This window comes from Vipera berus (assembly GCF_964194415.1).
Source record: "Vipera berus genome assembly, chromosome: Z".
Lineage (NCBI taxonomy): Eukaryota > Metazoa > Chordata > Lepidosauria > Squamata > Viperidae > Vipera > Vipera berus.
The window spans coordinates 620,952-648,824 of NC_138205.1; the positions used below are offsets into that span (position 1 = coordinate 620,952).

The 27,873-nt window shown below is 57.4% G+C and overlaps 1 protein-coding gene across 5 annotated transcripts; it reads left to right on the plus strand.

Annotated features, from left to right (window-relative positions):
- Window positions 1-1,340: 1,340 nt before the first annotated feature.
- LOC308676989 (GRB10-interacting GYF protein 1-like) lies at window positions 1,341-27,844 on the plus strand. 5 transcript variants are annotated; one of them, XM_081343074.1, is made up of 28 exons: window positions 1,341-1,491; window positions 9,102-9,341; window positions 10,422-10,490; window positions 10,653-10,802; window positions 11,349-11,478; window positions 11,822-11,917; window positions 11,999-12,110; window positions 12,228-12,345; window positions 12,439-12,479; window positions 12,638-12,844; window positions 13,321-13,556; window positions 14,352-14,532; window positions 14,625-14,828; window positions 15,011-15,153; window positions 17,368-17,527; window positions 17,630-17,796; window positions 18,710-18,810; window positions 18,945-19,052; window positions 19,225-19,325; window positions 19,829-19,911; window positions 19,999-20,097; window positions 20,795-20,917; window positions 21,048-21,233; window positions 21,694-21,869; window positions 21,976-22,136; window positions 22,298-22,461; window positions 22,713-22,854; window positions 23,206-27,844. In XM_081343074.1, the coding sequence occupies exons 4-28, from the start codon at window positions 10,768-10,770 to the stop codon at window positions 23,256-23,258; spliced, it is 3,327 nt and encodes a 1,108-aa protein (XP_081199200.1). In that variant the 5' UTR covers window positions 1,341-1,491; window positions 9,102-9,341; window positions 10,422-10,490; window positions 10,653-10,767; the 3' UTR covers window positions 23,259-27,844. The 5 variants fall into 5 exon arrangements, with proteins under 5 accessions (XP_081199200.1, XP_081199196.1, XP_081199199.1 ...); XM_081343070.1 differs by having other exon boundaries at window positions 11,999-12,345; XM_081343073.1 differs by having other exon boundaries at window positions 11,999-12,345; window positions 19,999-20,091.
- The last annotated feature ends 29 nt before the right edge of the window (window positions 27,845-27,873 follow it).

Consider the following 27,873-nt stretch of genomic DNA (forward strand, 5'->3'; position numbering starts at 1 on the left):
GTCTCATTTTTTTATTATGATTTATTAGTTGTTGTTTGTAACTGTTGTAACTATGGTTATGACCTATTACTTGCTGTTTATATGTACACTGTGAGCTTATGCACCCGACAAATTCCTTGTAGTCTCCGATAACACTTAGCCAATAAAGTTCTATTTTATTCTTCTTCCATATTTTTCTATTCTATTCTGTATTTTATTATTCTATTCTATTTCCATCTATTCTATTGTATATTCTTATTCTATTCTTTTCTATTCTGTTCTTATTCCATCTATTCTATTCTATATTCTTATTCTTATTCTATTCTATTCTATTCATTTTCTACTGTACTCTATCCAGAGGATTCCAGACTTGGCCATCTCAAGACTGATGGACTTCAACTCCCAGAATTCCCTGCCCAGCCTTCTGGGAATTGAAGTCCACCAGTCTTAAGGCGGCCAAGTTTGGAGAACCGATCTAGTCTGAAGGCCAAGGAAGGGCTTTCGAGGCACTAACCAGCCACACGTGGGTGCCTGCCACGTGGGGCTGTGGAGTCATGTTTTGATGGCTTAAATCAGGGCTCTTCAAACTTGGCCCTTTGATGACTTGTGGACTTCAACTCCCAGAATTCCTCAGCTAGGCATGCTGGCTGAGGAATTCTGGGAGTTGAGGTCCATAAGTCATGAAGGGGCCACAGTTCCCCCCATGCCGGCTGAGGAATTCTGGGAGTTGAAGTCCACAAGTCACCAAAGGGCCAAGTTTGAAGACCTCTGGCTTAAATCCAAAGGCCAGCAGGCGGATTCAAGTCCTCAGGACAAAGCTCCCTCAGGGCTCTACAGCCACCTCCAGGGCACAGTCCGAGCCTTGGTGGCTTTAAGAGCGTTCCCTTCAGCCCCCAGAATCCCCCAGGCTCTTTCTCAACGCTGTTCAGCTTCACCAGGACCAAACTGGGCAGAAAAGGAACAAAAGGCACTCTGCGGGCGCTCAGAGACTCCGTGAGACACCCAGACCACCCCCTCCTTTGCCGCTGGCGTGACGTCATTTTATACAGACGCGGCCTCCCGCGTGACGTCACCGCGCGCCGCAGCGCAAAACGCCTCAGAGGGAGGCCAGGGCCGGGAACTTAAAAAAAAAAGGGGGGGAGTGGGCGGGGCCTGGAGCGCGTCTGACGCGACGTCGCGGCAGTCTTGAGGGAGAGCGGGGTCACGTCCAACGACGTCCAAAGGCGTCCCACCCACCCACCCCCCTCTCCTCGCTCCCCCGGCACGTGACGCCTCCCCGCCCGCCCGCGCGCCTTCGGGGAGCCCGCGTCACGTGACCGGGAGGAGGGAGGCCATCTTGGTTACAAACACAAACAAGCGGCGAGAGGAGGAAGGAGCGCGAGACGCGGAGCCGCAGAGCCGTGGACGCCGTCGCGGCCTCTTTCTCCTCCTCCTCCTCCTCCTCCTCCTCCTCGCCCCCCCGGCCCGCCCCCGCCGCCGCGCCACCCCACCCACCCACCCACCCACCGGCGGGTAAGCTTCGCCGCGGGGGCCCTCCGTCGCCATGGGAACCGGGGCTCCCCCCCCACACCCCTCCCTCCCTCCCTCCCTGCCCGCCGGGCCCCGCGGGAGGAAGAGGCGTCCCCGGTCGCGCTGCCCGCCGGCGCCCGGCCTGCCCGGCCTCCGCGCACGTGCGGCCCCGCGTGGCCCGTGGGAGCGGCCCGCCCCTCCCCCTCCCGCGCCCCTTCCCCCCGGCGGGGGCGTGGCTTCCCCGGGGGGGGCGTATTTCGGGGCTGGGGCCCTGCGGGGCCCTTGGGGGGGCGCCCCCTCCTCCTGGCGCGGGGGGGGCAAGCGGGGCTGCCCGGGCAGATTGGGGGGGGCTTGAAGTTGCAGAACGGGGGTCCCCAGCTTTCCGGCCTTGAGGAGGGGGTGTCTGCTGGGGGGCGGGGTTGATTGGGGCCGAGAGGGAGGGACCCCCCCTTGCCTGCCCCCCCCTTCCTAATAGACCCCCCCCTGCATGCAGTTCGGGTTTTTGTGTGTGGGGGGCGGCTCTTTCCAGGTCACGTTTCGGGCCTTTGCTGCAAAGCGGGGTGGGGGGTCTTTTTGGAAGAGGAGGACCTGCCAAAGGCCCCCCCCCGCAGGGGGGAGACCCTGAAAAAAGGGAGCTTTTGTGGGTGTGTTGAAAGGATTGCAGGGACTGCTGTAACCTGGACTGGGGCTTCGTTTCAGCCTCCTGAAAGGGGTCCCTCTCTCCCCCCCCCCCCCCCGCACTGACCTGGCTTCACCTGAGCAAAGTTTACCCTTTGGATGCCGCTCTGGGTCAGCCCTGGCAGAGGAGGGCGGAGATGTTGGCTTAGCAAGGGGAGGTCCAAAGGGCCTGGCTAATGATTGCCCTCCGGTCAGGGGCACGACCTGATTTTGAACGTGGTGGGTAAACATGGACCCTTGCGAGGGCTCCTCTGCAGCGGGAACCGTCAACCGGTGGGACGGAAGAAGTCGTGGCTGCTCCATCTCTGGAGGCTTTTCCAGAAGAGACTGGACGGCCGCTTGTCTGGAATGGTATAGAGGGACTCCTCCTTGAGCAGGGGGTTCGACTAGGCCAGGGGTCCCCAACCCCCCGGTCCGTGGACCGGTACCGGGCCACGGCATGCCGGCAGCCGGGCCGCACAAAGAAGCAAAGCCCCATCTGCGGGATGCAGGCAGCACACACAACCACACACTTTCCAGTCTGTTGGAAAACTTCTCTCCACGGAACCGGTCCCCTGGTGCCCCAAAGGTTGGGGGCCTCTGCACTAGGCCACCCCCGAGGTCCCTTCCAGTTCTGCTCTGATTGATTGAATGATTGATGGGGAAAGGGTGGGTTGGTGGGCTGCTCTGTGTGTCCGTATTATCACAGCTAGCATTTCACCTGCACCTCCAAGGTCTCTCTTCCAACTCTCTTACCTTTCTCAGGGTGTTAATGCAGTTTATCAGGTCGGCAGTGAGATTTGATTGTTCTGAAAACAGAATTTTCATACAGGAAGTCCTCGACTTAACGACCAAATTTCTGTAGCTAAGCGAGACAGTTAAGTGGGTTGTGCCTCGTTTTTACGACCTGCCTTGCCACCGTTGTTAAGTGAATTGCTGCAGCTGATAAGTTAGTAACTCGGTTGTTCAGTGAATCTGGCTCCCCTATTGACAGAATGTCGCAAAAGGGGATCACGTGGTCCCAGGACCCTGTGACCGTCATAAACACGAGTCAGTTGCCGAGCATTTTAATCACATGGCCATGGGGATGCTGCAATGATCGTGTGAAAAATGGTCAGAAGTCATTTTTTCCCCCAGTGCCGTTGTAACTTTGCATCGTCAGTAAACGAAGGACTATCTGTATGGTAGTGCTTTTTTTTAAAGTTTTGGTTCTTTTGCATTTAACCTGCTGACTTTTATCCATCTCAGTTGTAAAGTCATACCTGAATAGGGACGTGGATGCTTAAGGATCTGAGACTTTGCCCAGGGCTGGGGTCTTCCTCTGAGGAAGGCGGAAGGGGCTGGGATGGGGGGTGAGGGAGGAGTCCTTTGGGTCTCTCATTTACCTTTTAAGTACCAGGCAAAACCCACGTTACTTCTGCAACCTTTCCCTTCCTACCGCTTCGTTACACCCCTAATTCCCATTCACTTAAAATAGAAGGAATGGTTGTGCAAGTATTTATTTATTTGAAATACGCAGACACCCATCTTAAGCAACTCTGGGTGGCTCGCAACAACAGTAAAACCGTAACTATAAAACAGTTATGAAGCATTAAAACCATAAAATGAGACAATGACAAAACCCTGTGCCTTCATCATCCTGTTGGGATGGCAGGTAGCAAGCTCCACCTGCCGTCTTACCATACTTTCTGTGGCAAGAAAGCAACATACTTTTTCTCTTCAATCCTATCCCAGCCCCTCAGTGAAGTGTCGGATCTTAATGGACTCCCAAAAGGGTTTGTGTGTATGTGGGGGTGTCTGTCGAATTACCAAGGAGAGAGAGTTTCACAACGGAGGGGCAGCCGTGGAAAAGATTGGCTTCCAACAAGATTTCACGGAGTGGAAATCCCTGTCCTGTCTGATTGAGTTTTGAATGGAAGGTCTATGCAAAAATGTTCAAAATCTGTTAATGTGGTGGATGCCTTCTTGGTTATACACGTTGAGCATTTTTTTTTAGAAATAACCCTATTTCAGTAGGGTTATTTCTAAAAAAAAAAGTGTCCTTGCCTTGTGCTCAGGAATTGCTTTCAATATTTCACAATATCCAGTCTATGAAGAAGAAAACCAGATTACATACAAGGTTGTGGTTGGGAAAAAGGTATGGTGGTGGTTTGCAGAAAATCAGAAGTGGCTTTTATTTTAGAAAAGGCAACCAGGCTGATTTTTTTTGAGGAGGAGGAGGAAGAAGAAAAAAATATTTGGCTTCCTATCCGGGAAGCTTCATCGGTTGTATTGGATGCTGTGAGTGATGGAAGGAGAGATATTGACCGTTGAGATTACTTGGTTATTATTATATTATGTTATACTGTCTTACGTTATCAGTTGCCTTTTCTAAAATTAAAAAAACACTTTTGTTGCAACTCCGATCTGGAGGACTGAGAATCTTCACAGATTAGCAGAATGTTGTGAGCGTATAACGGTTAGGAGGCTGAGGAGTATGGCAAGGTGACTTTGCTTTTTAATTGAATCCAGGTGTTGCTTAATTCTTTGGTATTTTGGGCCGTGAGGAGCCCTGCGTGTCTTCCAAAATTGTAAAAGTGGCAAGTGGCACCTAACTGGTTGTTGATAGGTGAAGATGTGCCGGAAGGTCACCTGTTGCGAGGAGGAATTGAGCAGGAATCCTCCTGATCTGAAGGTGTTTGGCCCCAATTACCTGAGGCGGGGTGGCCAGCATTGGAGGAAGGAACGTTGAATTTCTTTCTCAATTTCACCAAGGGGTCCTGGCAGGGAGAACACGGTTTCTTTTTGACTCCTGGGTTGATGCGCTTCAGTGCTCAATCCACAAATGTGGCTTGAACCAGGAGGGACTCAAACACGCAGGTTATGCGTTATTTTTTTTAAAAAGTTCAGTCAGGTAAATCTGTTGTAAGAATTTAAGAACTAGGCCAGTGAGGAGCAGAAGTTGCCTAATGGGAAGAAGGGCGGCTTGGGTGGCTGAGGGTGGGCTTTCAATAACCCAGAGCCCCAGAGGTGAACATGCTTGGAGCTGGCCAGAGGGACTTTCAAACATAACACCAATTATTATTTATTAAACTTGTAGGTTAGATGCTGGGGTGGGCAGCTGTGGCCCCTTTATTACGACCCGTGGACTTCCGCTCACAAAGATGCCAACGGTGGTGAATCTTGGGGTTTAATGCTGAGAGAATGTGACATTGCAGCAGGCTGCCCTCCTTGACAGATTTACAGTCGCTTCGGTTGTAGACCTAGGAGCTGATAGGTTTTTCCAGAGCAAAAGACTCTGCAGCCTACTTTACAAACCATTTGCGCCTGGGGCATTCCTCACAGTGCATTTCTAGAGTAGGAGCTCCTAACCCAGGGGTCTTCAAACGTGGCTCTTTTAGGACTTGTGGACTTCAACTCCCAGAATTCCTCAGCCAGCGTGCCTGGCTGAGGAATTCTGGGAGTTGAAGTCCACAAGTCCTAAAAGGGCCACGTTTGAAGACCCCTGTCCTAACAGGTTCAGTCTGCACCATAGAGCACAACCTTAGCCACTTTAAGGCTTGTGGACTTCAACTCCCAGAATTCCCTAGCCAGCCATGCAGAAGGACCTAACTGGGAGACTTGTTTCTCTGGGACAGCCCCTTGGATATGTCATGTCCCCTCTCAGCCTTCACTGCTTTAAGCTACACATGCCATGTTCCTTCAGGCACTTTTTGTAAGTTAAAGTGTACTTCCCGGGCTGTACTTCCCCCCCCCCCCCCCGCAACAACTTACAAGCTCTGCTGTGTAGACAGCAATTTGTGTTCCAGCCTCGGGGTTAATATTTGCCCTGTATGAATGACCCCCACATTTGGCTCCCTGAGGAAGGCTGCCGATTGGAGTCGCCCTCTTGAAATTCAAGGGGAGCGACGCTCGCCACGTTCTTCTAGAAAAATAAGCCTGGATCGTTTGTGGGGTTCCGAAAATCCTGGGTTGTCTTGCTTAGCTAGGATGGTGCCGTCTGCAGGATGCTGTGGGCGTTGAGTTGTGGGTGCTCTGTCCCTGGAGGTTTTCAAAAATAGGACAACAGTTTGACCGGGGTGATATGCGATCTCCTCCTGCCTTGTGCAGGGGGTTGGACTAGAAGACCTCTGAGGTCCCCTCCGGTTGTATGACTCTGTGTTCTGTGTTCTCATCTTTGCTCCTGGTCTTTCCTTCGAGTTGGCGTGTTGCTGTCCGCTGTATTGCTGCACGCAGGCTGCAGTTCAGTCTGCAGAGATTAAGACAAGATCCTGATGTTCTGACTGGGGGACTAGGAATTGTGGAGTACAGCTGGTCCTCAACTTACGGCCATTTGTTTAGTGACATTCAAAGTTATAATGGCACTGAAAAAGTGACTGGTGACCGTTCTGCACACTTAACAACCGCTGCAGCAATCCCTGTGGTCGTGTGATCAAAATTCAGACGCTGGGCAACTGACTCGTATTTACGACGGTTGCAGCATCCCGGGGGGTGTCACGTGATCCCCTCTTGCGACCTTCTGACCCAACAAAATCAATGGGGGAGCCAGATTCACTTAACAACCGGGTTACTAACTTACCAGCTGCAGCGATTCGTTGAACAACTGGGGCAAGAAAGGTGGTGAAGCGGGGTGAAACTCACTTCAAAGGGGTCTTGCTTAGCAGTGGAAATTTTGGGCTGAGTTGTGGTCAAACTGAGGGTTGAGGGTTAGCTGCACTGGAGAATTGCAGAGGCCTTGTCTATCACCTAGAAATCTGATTTCTCTCGAGTTCAGAATTGTGTCCAACATGTCCTATGTATAAATATGCCGAATAAAAGAGACGTAAAAGTGGGACCCTTTTTTGTAGATGTGACAAGCATTAGAGCAGGGGTCTTCAAACTTGGCCCTTTTGTGACTTGTAGACTTCAACTCCCAGAATTCCTCAGCCAGCGTGAGGGAACTATGACCCTTTTATGACTTGTGGACTTCAACTCCCAGAATTCCTCAGGCAGGGACTTGTGCCTGGCTGAGGAATTCTGGGAGCTGAAGTCCACAAATTCTAAAAGGGCCAAGTTTGAAGACCCCTGAGCTAAACCTTTGAAAAAGTTAACTACTCGTTTAGTAGATTGGGGAAACATCCTGACATACTTTACCTGGACCTCAGCAAAGGCTTTGTCTCGGAATAGACTTCTTCATAAAAGGGCAAAATAGGGGCTAGGTGACACCACAGCTGCAGTCAGTTGATAGAAAACGGAAGGTCCCCCTTAACATGCTGGCTGGGGAATTCTGGGAATTGAAGTCCGCAAGTCTTAAACCTGCCGAGGTTGAGTGACACTGTTCTAGAGGAGAGGTCCTCAAACTTTTCAGCAGCAGGGACCGGTTCCATGGAGAGAGGTTTTTCTGCAGACTGGAGGGTGCGTGGTTTCGTGTACTGCCTGCATCCCACGGATGGGGCTTTGCTGGGTTTGCGCGGACCACTTGCTGGCAAGCCGCGGACCGGTGCCGATCCACAGACCAGGGGCTGGGGACTTCCGTTCTAGAGCAGACATGTCCAACTTGCGACGTCACATGACGTCACGCGACGCATCGGAGCTTTTTTCCCATTGCCGGCAATGGGGTGGGCGCGGTTTCATTGCGACTCGTCCGGCCCGCGGGCTGGCAGTTTGACACCCCTGTTCTAGAGTATCTTCACTCCGAATGTAAGTATGGCGTCCGCCTCTTTTGCTGAAGGCTTCCTTCGTTATCCTGCCCGTATCGTGCCCTGTCCTGGGATGGTCCCCTTGCCATCTTTGCAGCCCCCAGAACCGCTGCCGATTGGCCTTCTGGGCAACAGAACGTTCTTCCTGCTTTTACCAATCCTGGCGGGGCCCAGACTTTTCTGGCAGCGGAAGCAGAATGGTTAGAGCAGGCGGGAAGACAGCGCTGTGGGTTGGGAGGAGAAGACGGTGGCAGTCGGGACCTCTGGCTCCTGGTCCCGAGCTCCAGGAGGAAAATCTCTGGAGGCCTGCAGAGGAAGTTGCGCAACTTCTTGCTTTTGAAATGAGGGGGCAGGACTTGGGGCTGACCTTCCTGGCAAGCGCTGCGTGGGGACCGGTGCCCCCTTTGGCCACGCAGTGGGAGGCGGAGGGGCTCCAGCTGTGGGGAGTTGGCTGAGCTGCTGTTTCGTGAGATTTTTAAATTCCTCTGGGACTCCCGGCACGTTGCTCCAGTTAACAGGACGGCCGTGGCACACAGACACGTGCTGCTTCACAGCCCCCCCCCCCAAGCAGTTGACAGAGTCGGTGTTATTTGCCCCCCAACACTCGGGGTCGCCTCGGAAGGCCGAGTCGATCCTTGAGCCCAGTCAGGATCGAGCAGAGTCAGCCTGCAACGCTGCATTCTGACCCCTGCGGCGCCACAGCTCTGAATAACAGAGTCGGAAGGGACCTTGGAGGTCTTCTAGTCCAACCCCCCCCCCCCCCCGCTCAGGCAGCAAACTCTATATAACCTTTCAGACAAACGGCGGCCCAGTCTCTTCTTAAAAATCTCCAGCGATGGGGCAGGTCGTTCCGCTGGCTAATTGTTCTCACTGTCGGGAGGCTCCCGTTCTCCAGGTGCCCCTGCTGCAAGGCTCAAGGTTTTGCAAACGGTGGCCTAGCAACCGCCTTGCTTTCGTGCCCGAGGCGGAACTCGAACTCGCAGCCTCCCGCTTTCTAGCTGGGGCCTTAACCCCTGGACCAGCCTGCCTCTCTTTGGTTCTGCTTTGATGGAAAAGTTGGCGCCAGAGAGAGGTGGCGTATCGTATTCCGGGTAGTGGCCCTGGAACGTCTCGTGTGCTAACCGGGTCCCCCTCCGGCCACTTTCTGGGGCTGCTCTGGAGAGACCGGGCGGTGGGGGTCTGCCTCCGCTCTCGCCTGCCACCCCGGGGGGCTCCCCCGGCTGAGGTGCCGCGGGGGCTGGCCGGCCTGCAGGACGGAGCCCGTCTGCCATTTTAACTCGGGCCTCTCCTCTTTTCCAGAGTGTTCCTCGGACGGGAGTGGAGCCGCTGGGCTTTGTCCTTGGGGGGGGGGCAAGCCAAACTGCTTTCTTCTCTGGCCACCCCAGGCTCCGGAAGCCGCATCGGTGGGACTGTGCCGGCTCAGGGAGGAGGAGGAGGAGGAGGCTGACCCTCCCTCCCTCCCTCCCCCCCTCGCTTCTCCCGCCAGCCTGCTTGCCCTCCTCCTGCCAAGGGGCAGCAGTGGTGCACGGGCTCTGCCAGGTGAGTGCCCGGATGACAGGGGTCATTTCCACCCAGAAGTGGCTTCTCTCCCGGGATCTGGTCCTTCCCCCTCCACCCGGCCTGCAGTGGGGGGGGGAGCGGGCCACCCAGCGATACGAAAGACCCCAGGAAGCTCGTTTGGGACATGGAAAGACAGGCGGGCCTCAGTTGAGCCCACAATTGTGAAGTGAAGCAGTCGTTAAGTAAATGTTGTCCCGTTTTACGACCTTTCTTGCCATGGTTGTTAAGTGAACCGCTGCAGTTGATAAGTTAGTCACACGGTCGTTAAGTGAATACGGCTTCCCCCGTTGACTCTGGTTGCCAGAAGGCCGCAAAAGGGGATCACGTGGCCGTCGTTAATACGAGTCTGTTGCCAGGCGCCTTAATAATAATCTTTATTGTCATTTTTGACTGTGGGCACAAGGGCACAGAGTTTTGATCAGGTGACCCTGGGGATGCCGCAGTGGTCGTTAAGTGTGAAAAACGGGGTCATTTCTTTTAGTGCCCTTGTGACTTCGAACCGTCGCTAAATGGACTGCTGTAAGTTGAGGACCCGCCAAACCGAGAAGCTGTGGAGGGTGGGGCTGACCCTGAAGCAGGCTGGAGGCGGCCCTCCCCGCCCGTAGGATGAACCCCAGTTACCTTTTATCTTGGGGGGGGGGAAACAAGCCTGATTTATTTCGGTCTTTCTATCTTGCTTTTCCCCCCCCCTTGAGATAAGTTCCACGTTTGATCGCTGGCAGGTTAAAAATAGCCCTGGAAATAAAAAGGATCATAAAAGGGTTATCAGCAAGGTGAGGCTCTGGTGACGCTCCTGGTGCCACCCTGGCCTCGGGACAGTTGCCTAAATTGCGTGTCCCTTGCCTGAAACAAGAAAACATGAACCTTTGGGCGCCTTGCAGGTGGCTGACGGGCGTCTGCCTCTCCTCTTGGGCCCAGAGGGCACCTGCAGGCTGGGCTGGCGCAAGGAGGGGCAGCAGGCAAACCTTGCTTTGCTCAGGTCCTGCCCCGCCTCCCCCTGCCCCGCCTATCTGGCAGCTCCAGGTTGGCATCGCCCATTGGTGCCCTTTCCTCTTGTAGGTCCTTGAGGCTTTCCTAACACACACCCCCCCCCAAGCCGGAGGGAGAGACTGACAGCCGGTCTTTAAGGTACGTGGAGAGGGCACCCTTCCCTGAGAGCGGCATTTTGTGCCAACTGACCCGTGGATCGTCCCCTCCCGCCTGGGCCATGAGTCCTTCCCAGAGCCCGGGCCGCCCCACTTTTCCTCCCTCGAGAAACGGGGCGCAGCAGTAGCCACCTCTGCCTTTCAGTTGAAGAGCCCCGCTGTTCCTTGGGCGGCCTTTGGCGCTTGGCGGTCTCCCAGGGCGTTGGGGACGAGAGCGGAGGTGGTTGCGGCCGGCCGGAGAGCAGCCCCAGGACGGGAGGATGGCAGCCGAGATGCTGACCTTCGGGCCGGAATGGTGAGTGGGGCAGGGAAGGGCCAGCCCTACCGCAAGAGGGCAGGGGGCCGGGGGGGGCAGACCCCTGTCCTGGAACGGCCACTTCAGGCTGCTCTGGGCGGTGCTGAGGGCCTCGTCCGCGCAGGATCCAGTGGGAGTCGGTCCCCAGGGCCAAAGTATTATCCTTCCCAGCTTTTGGGACGACTAAGGGAAAAGTCCCCCGAGGCGTCCGAAAGCTCAGAAGATAGAGGTTCCAGTCCCGTTGACTGACCCAGACTGGATCCCGCAACAGGATCCCAGGGCATGTAGATCCGCCTTCCTTCATTTTAGGAATCCAGGCCTCTCCTCTCTTTCCCTCTTCTGCTACCTGGCCGGGAGCCCCGAGTCCCAGAAGGGGCCTCCCCCCACCCCCCACCCCGGTCCTCCAGCCTGACCTGACCCTTCTTGACCTCCCCCCATGCCGGGTTGCCCCCTGCTGGCAGGCTGCCAGGCCCCGGGGTGGGCCACTCTGGCCGGCCACCATCCCCTCCTCTCCTCTGCTCTCACCTGGGCCTTCTCCTCCCCCAGGCTCCGCGCACTCTCCAGTGGGGGCAGCGTGGCTTCCCCACCGTCCTCCCCCGCCATGCCAAAGTACAAACTAGCCGAGTACCGATACGGCCGGGAAGAGATGCTAGCACTTTACGTCAAAGACAATAAGGTGAGCCTGGACGCCCTGGCAGCTGGCCGGAGGTGCTCGGGGACCGGGCCGGGCTGGCCTTGGGGAGCCTGGCTCTGGCCCGGCTGCAGGAGAGAGGACAACACACCCACGAGGAAGCCGGTGCGAAGCGCATGCACGCTGTCGCCAGGCGGACACAGAGGGACCCGCTGCTCTTGTCCTCTCGGTCGGGGTCTCCGAACCGGGCAATGTTACAACGTGCGGACCTCAACTCCCAGAATGAGGAATCCTGGGAGTTGAAGTCCACACATCGTAACGTTGCCCGGTTCAGAGGCCTCTGCTCTCGGTCACACAAGAGGCCACTGTTCTTCTCTCTCCCGGACAGGTCCCTGACGAAATGCAAGACAGGGAATTTTCCGCCATCCTGGAGGAGGACCCCCTGCAGCCCCTGGCCTTGGTCCCGTTGACGGAAGAAGAGCAGGTGAGGCGTCCGTGGGACGGCCGGGAGGATGCGATGGCCTCACCTTGCTCTCTCACCTCTTTCTCTTCCTTGTCCCTTCAGAGGAACTTCTCCATGTCGGTGAACAGCGTGGCTGTGCTGCGGCTGATGGGGAAGGGGGCTGGGGTGGCCCCGGCAGGGGTCTCGCGCGGGAGAGGCAGCACGCGGAGCCGAGGTAAGGAGACTTTCGGGGGGCGGCAGACCATGAGGGTTTGGGCCCCAGCTCCCTTTCCATCAGGGGTGACGGGCGGCTTCGGTGACGTCTCTCCTGTCCCCCCCTCCCCAAAACAAGCAGGCCGCGGGCGAGGCGAGAGCGGCTTTTACCAAAGAAGCATTGAGGAGACGGAAGGTGGCGCCTTTGGCCGGGGCGGCCTCCGCGAGATCCACCGCAGCCAGAGTTGGGATGACCGGTGCGTAGGAGGGCAGGGCTTTGGGGGCAGGGGGGCTGAGGTGGTGGGGCCTGCCTGCCTGTTCCCCACCCTGACCCCCTCTTTTTCTCACAGAGGGGATCGGCGTTTTGAGAAGCCCATCCGGCGGGAAGGAGGTACGTGCGGGGCAGAGGAGATTCCCCCCTCCAGACGCTAGCAGGCACCCCGTCCTCCAAGCAGGCCGCAGAGAGGGGGTCCCGCTGGGGCGGAGGGGAAGGCAGCTGTCCCTGCAAAGCGGGGGGGTGGGTGGGTTGACGGCCACTCTCTTTCCCAGCCCGGGCCCCGTTTGAGGAGGGGGCTCCCTCCACCCGCAAAGACTTTGCCCGCTCGGATAGCGACAACTGGCGCACACTGCGCGAGGAGCACGAGGAGGAGGAAGAGGGCGGTGGCGGCGGCAGTGTGGGAACCGGGTCGGGAGGAAGCTGGCGGCAGAGCGGGGTATCCCGGCGAGAAAGTGAGCGCTGGCGGTCGGCCAGCCCAGGTGAGTTGCCTGTGGGCCTGGCTCCAAAGGGAGGGGGCTGGAGTGGGGCCCTCCGAATAATACAGGCCGTCCTTGACTTACAACGCTTCGTTTAGTGACCGTTCAGAGTTGCAACGGCACAAAAAAAACCTGATTTATGACCTTTTCACTCTAAACAACCGTTGCAACTTCCCTGGGGTCCCATGGCCAAAATTCAGACGGTTCATATTGATGATGGTCGCAGCATCCCGGGGGAGTCCCGTGACCCCTTTTGGTGACCTTTGGACAAGCAGAGTCAACGGGGGGGAGCCAGATTCAGTTAATCCCATTGCTAACCAAACAGCTGCAGCGATTCGCTTTACAACGGTGGCCAGGAAGCATCCCAAAATGGGGCGAAACCCACTTAACCGCCTCGCTTAGCAAGAGGAATGGGCTGGATTGTGGCCGTAAGCCGAGGACCCGCCCGCAGCCTCGACCTCTCCTTGCCTTCCCCTCAGATGGGGGGCCTCGCTCGGCCGGGTGGCGAGAGCACGGCGGGGACGGGCGTCGGCGGAAGTTTGACTTCGACTTCCGGGAACGGGAGGAGGAGCTGCCACCGCGCGGAGGGCGCCGCCACCGGCAGAGCAGCGAGAGCTTCGAGGAGGAGAAGGACGGCCTGCCCGAGTGGTGCCTGGAGGACGAGACGGAGGAGATGGGGACCTTCGACTCCTCGGGGGCCTTCATGTCCCTCAAGGTAGGTGCTGCTCCCCCCTGGCCCCCCCTCCCGGTCCCCGCAGCCCCCTGGAAAGGGAGGCCTCCGCATTGCGCCTCCCCCTGGCTTGGAGGTGCCGGCTGGGCAGCACCCAGAGCTTTGCCGGTGCCGCGGAAAACTCAGATCAATCAGAATCGAAAGAGAGCTAGAAGGGTCCCTGGAGGTCCTGTAGTCCAACCCTCTACTGAAGCAGGAGACCCTTGACCAGGGATCTTCCAACTATGCCCTTTTATGACTCCTGGACTTCAACTCCCAGAATTCCCCAGCCATCATACTCCCTGTGGCCCTGCTTACTCTCTTACAATCCCTTCCTCTCCAATCTCTCCGCTTTAAGGGATAGGTGGAAAAAAAACAGGCATGGCTGGCCGGCGAATTCTGGGAGTTGAAGTCCACAAGTCATCAGAGGGCCAAGTTTGAAGACCCCTGCCCTAGACCATTTCAGACAAATGGCTGCCCAGTCTCTTAAAAGCCTTCCGGTGGCAAGCATTTCCCATGGTTAATTGTCCTCACTGTCAGGAAGTTTCTCCTTAGTTCCAGGTGGCTTCTCTCCTTGATGAGTTTCCACCAGTTTCTCGGCTTGCCTAAAGGTGCTTTGGAGAACAAGTGGACCCCCTCAAATACTGGAGTACTGCTATCACGTCCTCCCACCCCTCAGCCCCCCCCCAGTCCTCATAGATGTGGGTGTGGAACCCCCCCCAAAAAGGCTGGGGGAGCGGGCAGGTCGGAGGGTCTCTTGTGCCAAGGCCTTCCCAGGCTCCCCTTGTCGCCCTTGTGCAGAAAGGCCCCAAGGAGCTGGTTTTGGAGGAGCAGGAGCTGAGTTTCCAGCCGCTGCCGGAAGAGGAGGAAGAGGAGGAGGAGGAGGAGGAGAGGCCGGAGGAGCAGCTGCCCGAGCCCAAGGAGGGGAACCCCAGGACCAGCAGAGAGGTTCCCCTCAGCCCCACCGCCCTGGCAGAGAGAGGTGAGGGCAGGGCACACGGACGGGGCTGGAGGAGGGGGGAGGGCAGACACAGCGACCGGGCTTTGGAAGCTGAGACCTTTCCCCCCCCCCAGATGCAAAGGAGCCCGGGCCAGGCCCAGAGCAGAAGAAGCTGCCTGCTCCCCCGGGCACCCCCTGGCAGCCCAGCCCCCCGTTCGGCCCTCTTGCCACCCCCAGCGCCGCCAGCGACTGCGAGAGCATCGGACCGGGGAACTCTTCCAAAGCCGAGAAGCTGGCACTGCTGCCCTCTGGCAACCCCGAGGTGGAAGCGGGGGATGGTAGGTGGCCCTGGCAAGGGTGGGGGCGGGTGGGGCTGAGCGGGCACCACCTCTCCTGCCCACAGGAGGAGCTGGCGTAGGTTGGGCAAGGGTCCCTGGAGCCAGGGGCAGGGGGGCGAGGGACAGGGCAGGGGGAGCCCCAGGCTTGACGCCCTCTTGTATCTTACTCTGCACCTGCCCAGGGGACCCGGGCCCTCTCGGCTGCCCTGCCCAGCCCGGCCAGGCTGTCGTCTCTCCGCTCCCTGCGGCCCCCTCTGCTGCTTCTGCCGCCGAGTTCACAGTGGGCGACAACGAGGACGAGGATGGGATGAAGCACCTGCAACAGGTAAGGAGGCTCTCCCGCCCTCTGCGTTTGTGTGTGTGTGTGTGTGTGTGTGAGAGAGAGAGAGGGATTTGCCAGCTGTGCCAGGAGGAGGAGCCTTCGCCTGGTGGGTCCACCTGGGGGTGCCGGGGGGGGGGAGCTGGGCGGGGGGGCAAGGCATCCTAAGCCACCCGGAGTCACCTTGCAAGGGAGACGGGCGGAGTAGAAATTACGCTAAATTAAAGAATTAACACAATAGAATGAAAAAGAAAAGAATAAGGCCTGGAAGGAGAGATCTCAGAGATTAGGGTGGGGGGGGTCACGATCGCTTCCTGCCGTCTGGGGGGCCCCAAGAGCACTCTTCATCCCTTGTGTAGATTACAGGTGGTCCTCCACTTATGGCCCGAAAGTTATGTTACTCCAGAAGTTTGTTAAGCGAGTTTTGTCCCATTTTTCCACTTTCCTTGCCTCATCTGTTAAGCGGATCACTGTTGTTAAGTTGTTGTTAAGTTGTTAAGTGGATCCAGCTTCCCCCATTGACTCTGCTTGTCGGAAGGTCACAAAAGGGGATCACATCTCTCTCTCTCTCACACACACACACACACACCCCAGGACACTGCAAACCATCCTAAGTACGTGTCGGTTGCCGAGCTTCTGAGTTTTGACGACGTGACCCTGCGGAAGCTTGGACGGTGGTTAAGGGTGAAAAATGGTCCTCCCCTTTTTGTTTTGATTTGATTTGATTTGATTAAATTTATATGCCGCCCTTCTCCCTGAGGACTCAGGGCGGCTCACAACCCTAAAAATTAAAAAACATAAAGTAATAAATTTAAAAAAGAATTAAACAATAAATGTAATAGATACATGACAATTTAACTCAATAAAAGCCAAATTTAAAAAACATAGTCAGTCCAGGCCCGCTTGTTGGAACAACCAGGTCTTCAGGTCACGGTGAGAGGACCGAAGGTCAGGGGCCGTCCGCAGCTCCGTGGGTAGCTCATTCCAGAGGGTCGGCGTGCCCACAGAGAAGGCTCTCCCCCTTTGGGTCGCCAGCCGGCATTTCCTGGCCAACGGCACCCTGAGGAGGTGCTTAGCAATAGCCTTCATTCTATGTATATGCCTGCTTATTAGGGCTTTCCCCCCCCCCAAGCGGCATTATTACAAAGTCAGCTTAATTGCCCCCAACAATCTGGGTCCTCATTTTACCTACCTCGGAAGGATGGGAGGCTGAGTCAACCTTGAGCCTGGTGGGACTCGAACCTGCACTAATTGCAGGCAGGCTGGTATCCCACAATGAAATTAAGTGCTGTCCACAGCGCACGCTACCCACAAGTAAAAACAAGTAAAAACATACATTATATAAAGACATCCTTCACATTCTATTCACCCTTGCCCTCCCCTGGATATTGCACTTCAACGTTGCACCATACAGTGGTATTTAATACGGTTGGAGCTCTGGGATAAAAACTATTTTTCAGCCTATTTGTCTGTCTTTTTATTATCCTGGACCGTCTGCCAGGCGGTAACAGTTCAAAAAAAAAGAATGTCCGGGGTGAGATGAGTCTTAAGAACGTTTTGAGCTTTCCTAAGAGATTGGGAACTGTACAGTTCGTCCAAGGGGAGGAGGAGTGGGCAGCGAATAATCCTCTGGGCGATGGTGATGACCCTCCGGAGCGCTTTCCTATCTGCTACTGGGAAGCAAGCAAACCACACACCAATGCGATAGGCTAGAACAGAGGTCCCCAACCTTTTGGGCACCAGAGACCTGTTCCGTGGGGAGAAGTTTTTCCAACGGACCGGAGAGTGCGTGGTTTTGTGTGCTGCCTGCGTCCCGCGGATGGGGCTTTGCTTGTTTGTGTGGACCGGTTGCTGGCATGCTGTGGCCCGAGGGTTGGGGACCCCTGGGTTAGAATGCTCTGGAGCAACGGAAGAAGGTCCCCAGCAGTTTTTCATTCAGTTGTTCTTTCCTGAGAAGTCTCAACAAATTCAACCTCCGCTGGGCCTTCTTAACCACTGCTGTGATGTGAGCACTCCAGGTCAGGGCCTCCTTTACGGTGACACCTAAAGCTAAAGCTGGGCACCCGCTACACACGGTCCCTGCTGACGATCAGAGGCTGTTCCCAACTCATCCACAGCCAAGGGAGATCAGCCCCCCCCCGAGCCTCGTCCTGGCGGCCTCTGTCCCGTGAGGCAGCCTCGGCAGCCCTAATCCCGCCCCTCGTCCCCTTCTGCCTCCAGGAAGCGGAGAAGATGGTGGCCTCCCTGCAGGACAGCTCGCTGGAGGAGGAGCACTTCGGCCAGGCCATCGCTGAGCACCGCAACACGGCCGCCGCCTTGCCCCTCTCCCACGAAGCAGCCATGAAGTGGTTCTACAAGGACCCCCAGGGGGAGATCCAAGGTGCGCCCCGCCCTCCTTGAGCCCAGGGGCGGGGGGTCGGAGAGAGTTGGCATCGGTCGGACTTAACTCACATGGGCCCTTTCTCTCCCCCCCCCAAACCAGGACCCTTTACCACCCAAGAGATGGCCGAATGGTTCCAGGCGGGCTACTTCACCATGTCGCTCTTGGTGAAGCGGGGCTGCGACGAGGGCTTCCAGCCCCTCGGAGAAGTGATCAAGATGTGGGGAAGAGTGCCTTTCGCGCCCGGTCCATCCCCCCCACCGTTACTGGTGAGCACGTGCTGCGGGGAGGGCTGGGCAGGAGCAGCTGGGCACCTGGCCTGCTTTCCTAGGTTCTCCCATTTGGCAGCGTTACATCAGGGGTGGGCTTCAACTCCCTGAATCCCCCCAGCCATCAAAGGTTTGCCAGAATTCGACATGGACAGGACAAGAACAAATTTGGCCGCACTGTTGCAATTTTTTTGATAAGGGGTAACTGTCTTAGTAGAGGATGGGAATGCGTTAAATTTAATATATCTTGACTTCAGCAAAGTGGAAAAAAAGCTGGCTAGGGAATTCTGGGAGTTGAAGTCCACAGGTTTTGTTACAAGTGGCCAAGGTTGGACACCCCCGCTGTAAAGTTCCTTAAAAAAACCAAAACCAGGACAGCCAAGGAAGGTCAATTCCCAGTGGTCTGCTAGATTCCATTAGGGGTCTCCAAATTTGGCCCCTTTAAGGCTTATGGAGCCCAACTCCCAGAATTCCCAAGCCAGCTAGCCAGCGCTGACTAGAATCCAGCATGGATAACGGCCAGAGCAAATGCGGCTAGACTACTTGTCGCGTTTTTCGCTAGTGTAATTTTCTTAATAGACGGTGGGAATGCGGTAGATGTAATGTATCTTGACTTCAGCAAAGCGTAAAAAGAGCCGCCTGGGGGATTCTGGGAATTGAAGTCCACAAGTCTTCAAGTTGCAAGGTTGGACACCCCTGGTCGATGCGGCGTGCTCTTCGTTGAAGCCCTTCGGGGCCATTCTGGGGGGGGCTCGGCGCCCCCTTGGTTGAGGGCAGTCCTTCCCTCCTTCCCCCCCCCCACATCTGCTCAGAGCCCGAGGAGGGGCGTTAAAGACCCCTGCCCTCCCTTTCAGCCTCTCCCTGGGCTTTTGGCGGGGAGGGTCCTGTCTTGGCTGACCTCTCGCCTCCCCAGGGGAACATGGACCAGGAGCGCCTGAAGAAGCAGCAGGAGCTGGCGGCCGCCGCCATCTACCAGCAGCTCCAGCACCAGCAGCTGCTTCAGCTCGTCAACAGGTAGGCCACGCCGCTACCCCTGGGGCTGCCCCGGCTGGGCCAGGGCGAGCAGAGGCGTCCGCAGCAGGCGGGACCTTCCCAGGGGGGGGCTCCGCCTGGGGCCCCCGCCTGGCTACTCCGCCTTGGTCTTGCAGCCGGCAATACGCCCAGTGTGCCGTCCAGCAGAAGGCGGCCTCGGGGGATCTGGCCCAGCAGCAGCAACTCAGCACCTTCCTGCAGCAGCTGCAGGCGCTCAAGCCCAGGTGAGGCCCCTGCGCCCCCCACCCCACCCCCTCACCCAGGCAGACTCGGAGCCAGGCAGAGGCCCCGAGGGTGGCTTGCAATTGAGGGACGGGACGGGGCTGGAGGGGGGGTACACTTGGGGAGCCCGGGCAGCTTTTACTCCCCCCACCCCCTGTCTTGCTTCTCTTGCAGAGCTGGGGAGCAGGGCCTGATCCCCTCCATGAACCGATCCATATCTGTGCCAGACACTGGGTCCCTCTGGGACACACATACCTCATCCTCACCGCAAGCAGGTCGCTGACGGGCGGGGGCGGGGGGGAAACTCCGGTGTGTGTGTGTGTGTGTGTGTGTGTGTGTGTGTGTGTGTGTGTGTGTGTGTCCCGGGATCAAGGTCGGGCAAGGCCCCAAGCAGCCGGGGCTGGAATCCAGAGTCCCCATCTGGAAACCCCTGGCTTGGCCCAGCAGGGCCAGGATCCGGAAGGAAGGAAGGCAGGCTGCTGGGCTTTGTGGTCCTCTGGATAGAGTCCTCCTCTCCCCGTGGGTGGCAGAGCCCAGTCCCTGGAGGGGGGCAGAGGGAGTGGGGGTCAGGAGGAAAGCTCTCCCTCTTTTTTTCTTTCGCTTTCACTTTCACTTTCACTTTCACTTTCTCTCGCTTTCTTTTCCTTTGTCTCTTTCGCTTTCTATCTCTCACTTTCTTCTGACTTTTATCTCTCTCTCTCTCTCTCTCTCCCCTCCCCCTCCCCCTCCCTCCCCAGTCTGGGGTCCCTTCTTGTCTAACCTTCGTTTTCTCTTCCAGGCAGTGAAGCCAGTTTGTGGGATATTCCAATTAATTCTTCAACTCAGGGTCCGATCTTGGAACAACTTCAACTACAACATAAAGTAAGTTGACCCCCCCCAAGAGTGGCCCTAAGAAGGGGGCAGCCGGGAGGGCCCCCCCGTGACCCGCTCTGTCCCCGTCTCCTCCAGCTGCAAGAGCGCCGAGGGGCCGAACTCAGGGCTAAGCGGGACGAGGACGAACGCAAGCGGCGGGAGGAGGAAGAACTCTACCGGCGCAAGCAGGCAAGGGCAAGTGCCGGGCGGCCCCATGGCCGAGAGGGAGGGAGAGGAGGGAGGGGCGCCTGGGGTTGCGGCCGGCCTTGGCCCATTCCGGCCCGGGGGGGGCGAATGGGGTGAAGAACTGGGCGCCATCACGCCTGGGGGAGGGAGATACCTATAAAGGAGAAGGGTTCAAATGAGGGGTCCTTGCTGCGTTCTGGACTGGGTGGTTTCCCCGCAGACGTTTCGTGACCCAGCCAGGGAACGCCGCCAGGGCTGGAAGGGGGGGGCTTCGTTCCCAGTTGACGTCCTGCTGGCTTGCCCTGGGAGGTCTGGCAGTTCCTCCGTGGTTTACTCAGTTGTTGGTCTGATGTTCATTTTCCTCCGGCGGGGAGCGGTTGTGGTCTTTCCCTTCCCTTTTGGGAGGGTTGATTACCTCTTTTGCGTGGCACGTAGGCCTCCTTTGCGCCGGTGGGTCTGTTGAGGGCTAATTTGGCCAAGAGCGCCGACACGGGCAGGGCAAGACCCCGGAACGTGCCCTGCTCCTTCCCAGCACGGATGACGCTCCCTAGCCGGGCCACGAAACGTCTGCGAGGAACACACACACACCCCGGCTCAGAGAGCAGCGAGGGCCCCTCGGGAAGAGGCTGGTGGCGGCTTCCTTGGGGAGGGGGCCAGGGGGAGGGGGTCTGCCTGGCCATGAGCAGTGTGGCCTTCCTCCCTCCAGCTGCCCTCCTCTTCCTCCTGGGGCCAGCAGTCTGTCAACGCCTCCTCCGGGCAGAGCAGCTTCAGCCTGGCCGACCTGCAGAAGCTGGGAGACGCTCGGGCCTGCCGGGAGCTGCGAGAGGAGGTGAGCCCCCCCCACCCCGCCAGTCTTCCCCCCCACCCCTCCCCACCCCAGGGGCCTCGGGCAAAGGGAGGGCGAGTGCCGGATGCCAACCGCCCTGCCCGTCTCCCTTCCTCCCTCCCTCCCCCCCCAGTGCCGGCACCAGGAGATGTTGCTAAAGCTCCTCCAGCAGCAGCAGCAGCAGCAGCAGAGCACGCAGCCCCTCTGGGGGGGGCTGGCCAAGCAGAGCCCCTCCCTGAAGGCCTTGCTGGAGTTGCAGCAGGAGAGCGAGAGGCACCTGCAGAAGCCGGCCCAGCCCCCCCGGGCCCAGCAGCGAGTGGTGAGCGGCCCCCGACACCCCCTCTGCCCTCTGGACAAGCAGGCTGGCTTTCCGGGAGGGGGGGGGACAATCCCAAGTCTCCTGGCTTGCTCGCGCCCCCCCCATGCTCCTGCCTGCACCCCCCCCAGATCAAGAGGGCCTTGCAGGGGGGCCTGGCACCCGAGGCCAGCCCCAGCCCTTCGGAAAGGGGAGGTGTGTTGGGAGGGGGCCGTGCTTCAAGGCAAGGTGCCCTTTCAGGGATGGGGGGGGTGGCGCAGGGAGCGCTGCCTGGGGATCTTGAGGGGGACGGAGGTGGTTTACCGCTGGGCTTCCTGCTGCAGGGGTGCCGGGGTTCCCCTCGGCTTTTTTGTCTCCGTTCCCCCTCCCCCCCCCTCGCAAATGGCCAGGAGAGATGGCGGCTGATGCTCCCCAGACGCTCTTGGTGACCCGTTTCTCTTTCCTCCCCGGCTCTGCCTGCTAGCATGGCGGACACGGTCTGAGCAGCCTGCCCTCTCAGTGGGCTTCGGAGGCAGGTTCGCTGTGGGGCAGCCACGACAAGGCCGGCCCGCTCGGCCTCTGGGAGGACAGCATGAAGGGCCCCGGCCCCCTGGCCCGCAGCCTGGGCTTGAGGAACAGCCGGAGCAGCCCCTCGTTAGGGTGAGTCGGCCTCGGGGATGCCTGGGGGGGGTGCCCAAGGGGCCGAGCTGCCCCCCCCTTACACACACACACTCGTCCTCACTCTCTCCCTCTCTCGTGGGCCCAGGGACACGTACTCGGTCTCCAGGGGGCAGAGCAGGAAGAAAACGGACGAGGAGGAGAAGCTGCTGAAGCTGCTGCAGGGCATCCACAAGCCTCAGCAGGACGGCTTCACCCAGTGGTGCGAGCAGATGCTGCACGCCCTCAACGCTTCCAGCAGCCTGGATGGTACGTCGGGGTGGGGGGCCTCAGGCAGGGCGCCCTTGCAGCTGGGCAGGGTGGGGGGTTAGGGCCAGGCGAGTAGGGAGGGGGGGATCCCCTGGGCAGGCTCGGTCTGCCTCCCCAAGGAAGGGGGCCGGTGTAGCCAGTAGCTGTCCCATGTCCCCCAGTGCCCACCGTGGTAGCTTTCCTGAAGGAGATGGAGTCGCCCTACGACGTCCATGACTGCATCCGCTCCTACCTGGGAGACACCCTGGAAGCCAAAGAGTTTGCAAAACAGTTCCTAGAGCGCCGTGCCAAGCAGAGAGCCAATCAGCAGCGGCAGCAGCAGCAGGTACGGGGCACCGGCCACGGGGCCGAAAGGGTGGGGGATCCCAGCCATGCTTCATCGTTGGCAGCCGTTGGTTTCGGCTCTGCCAGGCCTTAAGCGAGTGTTGCAGGAGGCCGTCCCTGCCCCCTCGGCCGGTCTCTGGGCGTGGGCCTTCCCCGCCCTCCCTCCCCTTGGCCCTGAGGCCGGCACCCGAACGGTCCCAGGATGCCAGGCCTCCCCACGTTGCAGCTGCCCCCCCTTGACCCCCCTTGCAGGAGGCCTCGTGGCTCAGCTCCAGCAGCCTGCAGTCGCTCTTCCAGGCGAACCACAGCCCCAAACCGCCATCCTTCGAGAACAGCCAAGCCGTGAAGATCAAGAGGCGCCCGGTGATGCTGCACGCAGACCCCAGCATCCTGGGTGAGTGAGCCCGGAGGGGAGGGGAGGGGAAGAAGGGGGCTGCTTCTTCCGGGGAATTGGGAGGGGGCTGCTTGGGAGGAGGGGGTGGCAGCCTGGCCCTGTGGGACCGGCTTTTCCTTCCTCAGGACGGCCCAGCCGGCCGCGGGACAATCCAGCAGTTCAGTTCGATTCTTTAAAATAGTTAAAAATTCGTTTTACTTTGTGTCGTCCGCCTGTTCGTTTTGTCCCTGCTTTGGCAGCCTTCCTCTGACGGCTCTTTCCCACGGTTTCTCCGGCGTTAGCGCAACTCTCGTCCCGCGGCAAGTCGCCCCGTGGCGGAGTTGTGGCAGACCCTTCCCTCCTTCCTTGCAGGCTACGCTCTTCATGGCGCCTCCAGCGAGCTGGAAACGGTGGAGGACTATTGAGCCCCTCCCTCCTCCAGCCGTGGGACCCCCGTCGTCCTCCCTGCCGCTGCTGCCTTGATCCCACCCATTTCAGTTCCGGCTGAGTGTGCACTGCTGGGGGGGCCCCCCGGGGCAGCTTTGGGGGTGTCCGGGCCCCCCGGCGAGGGAGCGTGTGGGTCATCAATCAGACCGGAAGGCTGTTGCGCACTTCATTCCTTAAAAAAAGCACCTTAAACAACACCCTTTTTCTGCCATGCACTTTATCGGAACTTTTTTGTTTTTTTTTTTTGTTTTTTTGTTTTTTTTTTTACAATGACTTCTTGTTACAAATTGAGAAGAAGAAAAAAGGAAAAAAAATTTTTTTTGAAATTGTGGAAGAATTTTTTTTAAAAAAAGCTTAAAAACTACAAAAAAGTTTATCTTTAAAAAAAACACTTATTTTTCACGTGGGGATATGTTTAAAAATGTGAATGGTAATTTCACAGAAGCTTGATATAAAAAAAAGATTTATAAAAGAAAAAAAAACTTGAAGAAATGCACTTAGAAAAAGGATTTTTTTAAAAAAATTGTTTGCATAGAGAACAGATGTAAATACTCTTCAGACTCTTTGATCCGCACAGTATATTTTCTCTTACGAAGAGGCCATTTTATAAGACGTTTTTTTTGGTTTTGTTGAATTTTTTTTTTAAGAAGATTGCACAAAAAATGCCTCCCACCTTGTTTTCCTTTTCTCCACCCCACCCTGGACATAACAGTTTTGTATTGTGTTTGATTTAAAAAAAAAATAGAAAAAAAGGACTGCAAAAAGAGGAATATACACTACTGTTGAAGTGGGTTTCTCCTCCAGAAGCTGCTTTCTTCTCCAAGCTGATCCCGGATTCCGTCGTCTCCTCCTGGATCTCCAGGATCTGTGGCAGAGCCCCCTCCTTCCCTCCCTCTCCCCAGTGGTCAGTTCCTCATCCGTCCGCCCTTCCACGGAGATGGTCACGGCCTCTTGCCTGCCCGCACTGCTCAGCGGGCAGTTCTTCTCCAGCGGCCGGTGCGTGGATGCACTTTTTCTAGCAAAGGAAAACAGGTGCCGAATGTTGGGGGTCTCCACGCTTCTCCAGCCCCCTCCCCGTTTCGTGCACGGATGAGAATCGTGAACCGTGTGTTCTGGCGGGTGCCCTGCCCGCGGCATCGACAACTGGAGTACTCGGTGCACCCAAAGCCAAATTTGAATGTATCCTACTTGGGTGACGCTTTTGGCTCCAGGCCTCCCTTCTTTCCCTCCCTCCCCCCCCCCCAGTTGTCAGCGATGGTGCTGGACACAACTCTTGATGTGTGAGTGTGGGACTGTTTTTTGAAACAAGCTGGAGAGAGACGTGATGTTCATAGCACATTCTCCGTTACCCGGGGGCTGCGTCCCAATGTGCTTTTTTGTCTACGTGTGTGCGGCACGCACGCACAAGCACCTGCTCGATTTTTTGGTTTGCTTGCAAGGACCTTTTTCGCCTACAATCCATCCTGAGTCCTGGGGGGGGGGTCGGCTGCCTGGACACAGCGTACTTGGAATACGTGGAGGGTTGCGTACGCTGCCTGGCAACCCTGCCGCCCTCCGAGGGCTTGACGGACCAGATTGTGCCCTGCAGCCATGTGGTCTTTTCCGTGGACCCCCCCCCACCCCGTTCCCCCCCTGCACCTGCCTGCCAAGATTTTCCCCCTTGCAAAGGCGAGAGGACACAGAAAGCCTTCTGGAAGTGACCCATGGCATCTTGTGACAGTGTGTGTGTGTGGGGGGGGAGATAGGATCTGCTCCCCTGGAAACGTGTCTCACAAAACACTGAGTGGCAAGGAGGACTCTGGAGTGCCAGGTGCCGCTTGCTTTCCTGCGGTGCGTTTTGAGTAGGGGGGGCGGGGGGGGAAATGGGGCACCCGAACCAACCCACTTTTGACTGCAGCAGGACGGAAAGCCCGCCTGGTTGTGACCAAATGCCGAAAGAAAGACGTGTTTGGGGTTTTCTGCCTTATGCCAAGCCAGGTAAGACTCCAAACCGGGACTGATGGATTGTGTGTGCGTCGGTTTGTGCGTCTGTGTGTGTGTGTGTGTGCGTGTGTGTGCACATCTGCAAGAGAATTTAGTGGTTTTTGTAACTAATACTGTGATGCTTGGAGGGTTCCTGGTGCGCCGGTAGAGTCTGTGGGAGCGCTGGCCCCTCGCCACCCCGGGCCTTTGCAGTATTGAGACCCTTGGGGGTCACTGTCCTCAGCCTGCCCCTCCAACCAGGGCGGGTGTGAGCTGGGGCTTGGCACCCTCCTGCAGCACTCGCTGGGGGCTCAGCGTGGCATCCGCTTGCCGTGGACATCCGTGGGACGCACCGCCTGCCAGAATGTATGCGCAAAATCGCTTCTCCGCCTGCCTTTGGGCTGGGAGATGCCTCTTGACTTGGAGTGCCCCCCCATCTCTGGCTTTGCTTGCAAATTGGGGAGGGTCCTCCCCTTCTTGCTGCCCCCCCCTTTATTTTCTTTGCACCAAACATTGCGGAGGGATGTGAATTGAAATCTAATCCTAAGACCTTTTGCTTTTTGTTTGTGTTAATCAAGGTACGGGAAAAGTTTACAAAACAGGCTGATTGTTTTTCGTGGGTATGCGTGTCCCTATCCTGGGAAGGGGGAACCCCCCCCAGCCCTGGAAGATGGTTGTTTTGAGGGAGGGAGGGGGGTCCCTTCCCCTTTTGTCATAGAAACCTCTTGTGTGCCCTTCTCTTTTTCAGCCTCTGAATCGCGTCGGGATTTTCTCCCGTGAAACCGAACAAAAATGGGAAACTTGTGTGTGCAATTCTGCCTTACTAGTTTTCGAGGAAAAATAATGGGGGGGGAAGAGTGTGAAGTTTTGTTTTCAGTATTATATAGCTTTTTTTAATATAAGAAAATTAGCAATAAGAAGGGAAAGTTTCAACGAGAATTGTTGTAGCACATGCAAAAGCAAGGATGGGGAGAAGGGAGGAAAAGGGGGCTCCTGCCCACGTCCAGTGGGGAGGGGGAGCTTATCTGGCTGCTGGAACGGAGGCCCGCTTTCTCACACACACACACACACACCCCTTGACTTTCGGCTCCCATGCTCCACAGCCAGCAGCGTCCGAGTCGGAGCCAGTCTTGAGTATTAGTACTACTGCTGCCAGTTTCAGACAACGCGTAAGGTTTTTTCTTCCTGTAGCAATTATTTTTCCTCTGTTGAAATATTTTTGTGAGGGGGGGGCAACCAGTTATGGAATGTGACTATGAATGTATACATGTGTCTGTCTCGGTCCCTTTTCGCAACCGTTGGGAGGGTTGTGGGGGGGGGCTTCAGGGGGTGGGTGGGTGGGAGGAGTGTTTTAATTTTGAGCTTGGTGTACGCCAGAACAAATAATAGCTCCCGTGCATGTCCAGTTGGAAACAGCTACAGCAAGTGAAGAAGGCTCTTAAAACGCTATGCAGCCGTCATGCGCTCTCCGGCTCATCCCTCTCGGGGGGGGGCTCTTCCTGGGGGTTCCTCAGAGGGAAAACCTCGCTGCAGCCCCCTCCCCAGGCTCCTGGAGAAGTGACGGGCTCCCCCAGTCATTTTGCTCGTTCCAAAACTTCCTGACAACTTTTTGTGTTTTTCTGATGCCTTAAAACTGTACCCACAAACTTCTTTGGAGGGGCAGACCGGGGGGGTCTGCCCGAGGACCACTTTGCGAGGAAGACCGGGGAAGCCGAACCGAGGCCAGCAGGCGAGATGCCCCCAGAGTCGGGAAGGTGGCCTGGGAGCCTCAACTGGACGCCTGCCCACATCGACGGTGGCAGCAACGGGAGCCTGGTCCTTGCCCTCCCTGGCGCCCCACGCGGGGAGGGCCCTGCCGGCTCGGCCGCCCACTGGCCACCATCTACCTCCCCGCTGCGGCCGCTGTCCCCCCAAAGGCAGGCGAGGCCTGGACACTGTTGTGGTCTTTCCTTCCCAAGTGTTACGAGAAACTGTGATGGAGGTGCGAGGCCCGGGGGTCTCTTAGCTCCCACTGAGAGTGGAAAGATGTTTACAGACTTCACCTTTTCCTGGAGCGAACGGCAGGGCCCGGGAGAGGGGCCCCACCTCTCCCCGTCTCTCGGGTGCCGAATGTTTCCCTATGGACCACCTGCCAGAAAGACTTGAGGGGGTGCCCCCCCATCTCCACCCCAGCTGCCCATGGGACTTGGCTCTTCTGCCAGAAGACAAAGCCGCAGCCGGACTGGCCAAATCTGACTGTGAGGGGCAGACGGGGGGGGGGGGGCGGGCCTGCTGCAGCCCTTCCTCCTGGGTGTGGGGGGCACCCACCTGCCTGCCGAGGAGGGGCCAGCCAGAGCCAGTCTGCTCCTGCGCCTTAAACTGGGGACGGGGGTGTGTATGTTGTGTCTGCTGGTTGCGCGCAAGACGGCTTTGCTCTCTTAAGCTGCATAGAGACTGTTTGGCTTTCGCTGGGGGCAGACCCTCCGAAGGGGGCGTGACGCTAAACCCCCCTCCCCTTCTGTACATATCTTCCCACTTGCCGCGTGTTTTGTAAATGGTTTTTCGTCCCTCCCTCTGCTCTGCCTGTCTGCAAGGAAATAAAAGCTTAGCTGTTGTGGAATTACCTGGACTATTTCACTCCCCTCCTTTTCC

Coding starts and splice junctions, on each gene's coding strand:
- LOC308676989 (XM_081343070.1), top strand. CDS start 10,768: ATGGCAGCCGAGATGCTGACCTTCGGGCCGGAATG. Junction 19,912..19,998: donor AACTTCAACTACAACATAAA/GTAAGTTGACCC, acceptor CGTCTCCTCCAG/CTGCAAGAGCGCCGAGGGGC. Junction 21,870..21,975: donor CGGAGCAGCCCCTCGTTAGG/GTGAGTCGGCCT, acceptor TCGTGGGCCCAG/GGACACGTACTCGGTCTCCA.